The sequence below is a fragment of the Mandrillus leucophaeus genome, unplaced genomic scaffold (assembly GCF_000951045.1).
Source record: "Mandrillus leucophaeus isolate KB7577 unplaced genomic scaffold, Mleu.le_1.0 Scaffold651, whole genome shotgun sequence".
NCBI classification, from domain to species: Eukaryota; Metazoa; Chordata; class Mammalia; order Primates; family Cercopithecidae; genus Mandrillus; species Mandrillus leucophaeus.
The window spans coordinates 360617-367330 of record NW_012107042.1 but is presented as its reverse complement, the minus strand read 5'-3'; the positions used below and the strand labels follow the sequence as shown (position 1 = coordinate 367330).

At 54.3% G+C, this 6714-nt stretch overlaps 1 protein-coding gene across 5 annotated transcripts in view; it reads right to left on the bottom strand.

Annotated features, from left to right (window-relative positions):
* The window catches only part of TMEM11 (transmembrane protein 11), an 18365-nt gene extending 12030 nt beyond the window's left edge, over positions 1 to 6335 (bottom strand). Inside the window, exons 1-3 of one of the 5 annotated variants that reach the window (XM_012001174.1) lie at positions 5763 to 5848; positions 2639 to 2930; positions 68 to 214 (exon numbers count right to left, since the gene is read on the bottom strand). In XM_012001174.1, the coding sequence (XP_011856564.1) occupies positions 68 to 214; positions 2639 to 2640 (149 nt within the window). In that variant the 5' untranslated portion in view covers positions 2641 to 2930; positions 5763 to 5848. Of the gene's footprint in view, positions 1 to 67; positions 215 to 2638; positions 2931 to 4819 lie in introns of all 5 variants that reach the window. The other 4 variants (XM_012001177.1, XM_012001178.1, XM_012001176.1 and 1 more) reach the window with 4 other exon arrangements.
* Positions 6336 to 6714: the final 379 nt, after the last annotated feature.

Below are 6714 nucleotides of genomic sequence, written 5' to 3'. Positions count from 1 at the left end.
AAAAAAAAAAAAAAAAAAGAAAAATTCTGTTCAACCCTATATCCGTTGAGGTTAAGGGACCAGACACCCTTGTGGGGTCCCTCCTTTCACTGCCAAGAAGAACAGGAGGTGGCTCACTTCCTGCTCCAGAACCTTCTCGGTGTCCATGAAAGGCAGAAGTCTGGACGGGCCGCTTCTCATGGCTGAGGCGTCATGCTGGTGTCTACCCACAGTCCTGCCCAAAAAGAGAAGGACGGTTCCAGCTCCCTGTTTCCCTTGAGCAAACACTGGCCACGCTGCCAGGCCAGCCACCATCACCTCCCCGGTTCTAAGAGACCCAGCAGAGGCAAATCTGAGTGGAAGCACCCCCATTAGGCCCCTTCCTGGAGTGGGCCGGGCTCACAGGCAGGCCTGAAGCTCCACCGGGGCGGAGGCTGCGTTTCCATCACAGTCTCCCCAGCACGGGGCCTGCATGTAACAGGTTCCCAAAAGACACAGGTTGGAGGGACATTTGTAATGATTACAGGGATGAGCCACAGGAGTGACAGGAGGGGAAAAACAATGATGGTTATTAAGAGAACTGGTACCGGAAAGAAGTCAACCCATCCGTCAGGTTGCTTTTCGCTTAGTGAACAGGGTCACCTGATCACCTATGACACGGGAGGGGCTGGGCTGGACCTCCACCCGCTTCTGCCTAATTAAGCCCTGCTTCTTCCCGACCCACAGAAAGCAGAGGAACGAAGCAGCGAAAGCCCGTGCCTCAGACTCAAAGGCACGGGCACGCGGCCCCATGGCCTGAGGATGGCTCCCACAGGCCAAGGAACTTTCACAGGGTACCCAGCCCTTTTGTCTGCTTCAGAGGACGCTTTCCTATTCTGCGCACTGGTAACTGAGCAGCGCTTCTATCTGGTGGGGCAGGAACACGGTGCACCGAGTGGGGGAGCCGAGAGGGTGGATTCAATTCTCTCTCACAAAACCGGGGCTTTGTGTCCTAGGGTAAAACACCCGGCCCCTCTGAGCCAGTGTCCCGTGTTGTCAAATGGGGCCAGAGGCCCTGGCTCTCCCAGAGGACTGCAGTGAAGAGGGAACAGTCGCCAAGCACTGCCCCTCTGCCTAAGGCACATGTGGCTGTTGAAATTTAAATTAATGAAAATTAGAAATATTAAAAAATTCAGTTCCTGGCCGGGCACAGTGGCTCACACCTGTCATTCCAGCACTTTGGGGGGGCCAGGGCAGGTGGATTCCTTGAGCCCACAAATTGAAGACCAGCCCGGACAACATGGTGAAAGGCCGCCTCTACAAAAAAATACAAAAGTGAGCTGGGCGTGGTGGTGCATGGCTGTGGCCCCAGCTACTCGGGAGGCTGGGGTGGGAGAATGCGTTGAGCCAGGGAGACGCAGGTTGCAGAGAGCCGAGATCACACCACTGCACTCCAGCCTGGGTGACAGAGCCAGACCTGTCTCATCAAACAAAGAAATAAATTTTAAAAACCTCAGTTCCTCAGACACACTACAAATCCTGACAGCCATACGTGGCTAATGGCTGCCCTAATGGACTGCAGGGACACACCGGAAGGAGTCTGTCGTGCCAGAAACTCCTACTGGACAGCCCTGCTCTGAAGAACTGTTATGACTACTACATGGTCGTCAGCTTTTCCTGAGAACTGTGCCCATAAAGTGGCTGCTGGCACCAGGGCGGAACACAACGGCGGCTCAGAGGTTCCCGGGTGCGCTCGCTCGTGGAGGACTGCCCAGTTCTATCCCCCGCACCTCGCTCATTGAAGAACAGGTGCACACCCACAAGCCGGAGCACAGGAGCCACCTCCCCACCTCCGTGGACCCAGACGCAGCCCTCCCCTCTTCAGAAAGGGGGGGTCTTCCCTGGAACATGACCTAAAGGACTGAGCCACGGAGGCACACATTCACGCACTTGGAATCCAGGCTGCTTGAGTGAACCAAGGAAAACAGAAATTCTTGAAAACTTGAAGGCACATCAATGCTGAAGAGGATGAACCCCATCCTTATCTACGAATCCAACTTCTGTGGCCAGAACCTGTGGCTCTGCCTTTGTTAAGCAGCTGAGCAGAACCCCACAACCAGTGGCTAAACCCCCACACACTTGGGTGCAGATCCCGTTATCTGCTCATCTCATCCCAGCCCGAAGGAAACAAAAACTCCCACCACACACAAAAGCGAGCATGGGAGTCTTTCAAGAGAGATTCGATACTCCCAAACCCTGAGAGTGTAAAAGGGAAGGATCAGATCTGAAAGGGAAGCTGTCACCCCAGGACCATGGCCCGACCTGCCCCCGGGGCTTGTGCTCCATCTGCTCGCTGGAGGAACCTGCAAGGGCCACCTGGGACCAGGCACACCTGAGTTCACAAAGAAGAGGACAGGTCCTGGGGAATAAAGCGTGGCATGGAAAGTTATGGAAGTCAGCCCAGGGAACTGGCTGCTTATAAAATGCTGGAGCAGATGGCCACGCAAGCCAGGGGAGGGGCAGGCCGCAACAAATAACTTCACCCTAAACCTGAACCGTTAGCCCAGTGCATCTGGCCCTCTGCACACCCCAGGTTGCCTCATATCATGCTCAGAAGCAGATCAAGTACATCTTCACATGATTAGAAAAACAGGAACTCAGAGCACACAGCTATACTCACATTCCAACAATCACGGAGGGCTCAGGGAGGTTCAGGGGCCCTGAGAGAGTGAAGTCAAGCAACCCAAGTAAGACAGGCGGGGCTGTCTGTGAGCTGGTCCGGGCTGGCACACGGTGGCAGAACACAGATACCTGCACTGTGCTTTCCTAGATGGGCAAGTGTGTCTCAAAGACGCCGACAGGACAAGTGGCAATCTGTTTGATGTGCTCGTTGCCAGTGTGCTGAATTTTGGACAAGAATTCAGGTTACAGCTCAGAGTCTGATGTTCTTCATTACAAACACTGTTGGTTCCCTAGATTTAATGGAGTGGAGAGAAAAATCAACATGCAAGCACTACCATTTTGCTATTTCCACCCCTCCTAATTTAGTCGAAACCAGCACTGTCCATATCGTAACTTTTTGCAGTGATGGAAATGTCCTCCACCTGTGCTGTCCAATATGGTAGCCACGAGCCAGAAGTGGCTATTGAGCCTTTGAAATGTGGCTAGTGAGACTGAGGAGCTGAATTCTTCATTTTATTTAATTTTAATGAATTTAAATGTCATCGCCACATGTGGCTGGTGACTACTGAACTGCTGTGTTAATTCAGCACTAATTCTAGAGCTGTGGTTCTAGACTCAACAAGGTAAAGCAAGAACCCCACACGCTACACGCGCTAAGCTGGACCATCCAACACACAGCGCTGGCAGTAATAGTGTGGGCAATCTGACACTGGGTGAGGCCTTTAAGTACAGTGCATGCTTCAGAGTTGGTAGCTGCTGGCAAATCTGGCAAGTTTGCCCAAAGCGTCGCTCTGTTCTAGCCCCTTGTCCAAACCAGACACTGTTTCCCTCAGCTTCAGCAAAAGCGAATGCTAACCAGGTGTGAGCAGCAACGGGAGAGAGCACTCGTACAATATGGAGCTGAGATTTAAGTCAGCACAAATGTGACATGGAACAAAGTCATTTAAGAGAACCATAAACAGCCTACTTCAGTCATAAGAGCCAATAATACACTCAGATCTCCTAATCTAGGGTGCTGGGCCATCACCTAATCCACCCTGCCCCACCTGAACAGTCATCACCAACTGAGCAGGAATGGAGGGATGCCCAGAAGTCAGCTCGCTAGCCGCACAGCGGGTTATGTTTCCATCCCCTGCTCAGCATGGAAAGAGCTTAGGGAAGCTGAGCTCGGGCAAATGACTTTTCCTACAGAACCTGGCTAGGGGTTTACAGCAAAAGCAAACAGAGAGGTCCTCTCCACCCACACCACACTATCTAGGAGAGTTGATGGTGACATCCAAACCACAAAACCAAATGCCACATTCCTGCTGACACACAACATCTGCGTGTATGAGTGGAGCCTTCAGTTCCAAGCCAAAGGTGCAACCTGAGACCAAGCAGGTAAATGCATTGAGTCAAGCTGTCAGGTGATTGAGTCAAGCTGTCAGGTGAGGAATCAAGAACTGGAGAGCACTGTCCTAACCAAAAAGAGTCAGCCACTACCCAGCTTTTCAGGGAGCGTTTTATGTGAAATCTGTTGGCAACTAATTTAAATTCTCTTAAAAACTGTTGAGGTTCAACAGTCAAGCACTGGCTCCAGCTGATGCACTGCTGATTTGCCGACTCCACTTTGAATAAATACTTGTCTCAAGCCAAAGCAAAAACAATTCTCAGGATCTATTTTCTTAGATCAATAAAAGCTTAACCTGTGCTGGCAAGGCTCCTGTTCCCTGCCTGAGGCATCCCTATAAGGCTCTTTTCAGTTGCTTTTAGTCCAACAAGAGGGCGAACGTTTCTAAAACTTTGTTTTCTAAACAGGTTATTTCCTATTACTGTTTGCATTGAATATCTTGAAAATGTTTGCTAGTTTTTAAGGGCATCTGAAAACCATTGAGGTAACTTATTTCAATGGTCCAATCTAAGAAATACCAGGCGGGAGTTAAAAAAACAAAAGTGTGTTTACCACTGCTTTTCCAAGGAAGAGGAAATGCAGAATGGGCGACGTTGGATAACTGGGCTCAAGAATAAAGTGCAAGCAAGCTAACGGACTCTATCACAACTGCCAAACAGGAAGAATCTTCCCAGCTGGGAAAGCCATCTGCAAGCAATAGCAACGAACACGGGATGGAATCAGTCATAGAAAAGGAATAATGCAGAGTAGTTGACAGGCAGAGAAATGTTCTGGTTAGACAATCTTCACCAAAGAGACGGGGAAAAAAACAACAACAGCAAACCCAAAACTTTCCTTTTTTGCTGACCGCTGCTGTTACAATCAAGCTTTAGCGGATAGTTCATCCAGGTGGCTCCACCAATATACATCCTCTCCCAAAACTTCTAGCGGCTGAACAGCTTCTAGTGGCTTCCACTAGCTGCAACTGCTTCCCAGAAGCAAAAACTGCAACTTGAACATGTAACACGGAAACTACTCCAATCTCATCTTCTAGAAATCAGTTACTCAAATGGAGGTCTCTGTTGGAAGAAACACGTTCCTAGCTCCCTACCCACACACCATTCATTAGGAAAGGTCACTTTAATTGACTTCCACGGCAGGAGCGCTTGCACGGAACCATCCAAAAGTCTCCAGAATCGCCCCTCGAGGAAGTGGCCGGCTCTGGGCCCGGAAGAGACACATGTGGTGGGAGCTAAAGCTCCCTGGTAAACGTGCAGATCAAACTACCCCTGCCGCGGCCGGCCTGCTCTGTGAAGGCTTCACCTTCTTTCTCTCTCCAGGGGCCCTGCCTTCCTCGCCACGTTGGGGGCCGCGGCCGAGATGGCCACGCGCGCGGCCAAGCGGGAAGGGTGCTTCGGCCGCCGATCAGCCCGCGGCTAGGCGGGTCCCTGAGGCCTGCGCTGGGCGCCAGTTCCTCTCCGCACGGCCCGGCCTCGAGCCCCACCCCGCATGGCCGCTGCCCACCTTACCCAGCCCGGCTAACGCCCCTTCCCCTAAGCTCTCCGCCGAAGCCTTCGACCTCGCTCCTACCCGGATCCCGGATCCTCCGGAACTGGAACCCCGTATGCCAGGCGGGGGTCGGGGGAGCCCGGGGATACCAGGGCAGGAAGGCTGCTGCAGCCCCCGGAGGCCGCGCTGGGCTCTCCGGCCCCTGAGCCGCCTGCACCGTGGGCAACAAGCCCTTGGATCTCACCTCTCTCGGGCGCTGCCGCCACTGCTGCCCGGGCCAAGACGCCTCCTTCCCCAAGCGGCCATCTTGGAGACACTCCGCTTGCCAACGTCTCGCGCCAAGGCGGCATCGGGAGAGCAGGCGGGCCGACGGGAAGTGTAGTCCGGCCCGCTGTCCCGGGACGCTCGGCAGGCGGAAGCCGGGCCTGGCGGAACTACCGCGCCCACAAGGCAGCGCGCCAGAAGCCCCGCCCCCGGGGTCGCCGGGGCCCGTAGTCCTTCTGCGAGGGCGCGAGGACCCCCAGGAGCAGTCCTGGTTCAGACATTTTTGAAGAAACTGAGTTCCTGGCGTTCGCAGCCTGGGAGTCACAGGCGCCCACCCACCGGTAGGTCCTTGGGTTTCGAGAGCCAGCCAGCTGAAAGAGAGAGAAGAGGAAAGTGCCTACAACTCCCAGAGCACCGCGCGTAGGCGCCCGGCGCCGCCGTCCCGGCCCGCCAGGCCGCGTCTCCTGCCGGGGACCGCCGCGCTGTTTGCGGGCCTCTAGCGCCCGGCCCCTCCGCGTCGCCCCGCCTGCCCTTCACAGCCTTGGCCCATAAGGTCACCGAGGGGCGGGAGACGCCGCCCGGGTCCTCCTCGGAGTCAGGCGCTGCTCCCGCACCATCCCCCGCCCAATTCAGACTCCGGGGTACTTTGGAGACCGAGACAGACACACTGTCCTGGCTGCCACGGAGGTCCCTGCTTGCAGGTGCAGGCTGTTAGAGGAGAGGGTCTAAACGCAAGGAAGGGGAATAGCTGTATGATAACTGCTTGAAGGAGAGAGGGCCGTGCGACAGCGACAGCCCAGTTTCAGACAGGGCCTCCAGGCCTCCTAGACTCAGTCCCTGCCACGCACCCACTCTTGTCCAGTCCGCTGCGACGGCATAATCTCGGGATCTTTGAAGGCAGATGCGGGGCTAAACCATCCCACCTGACGGGA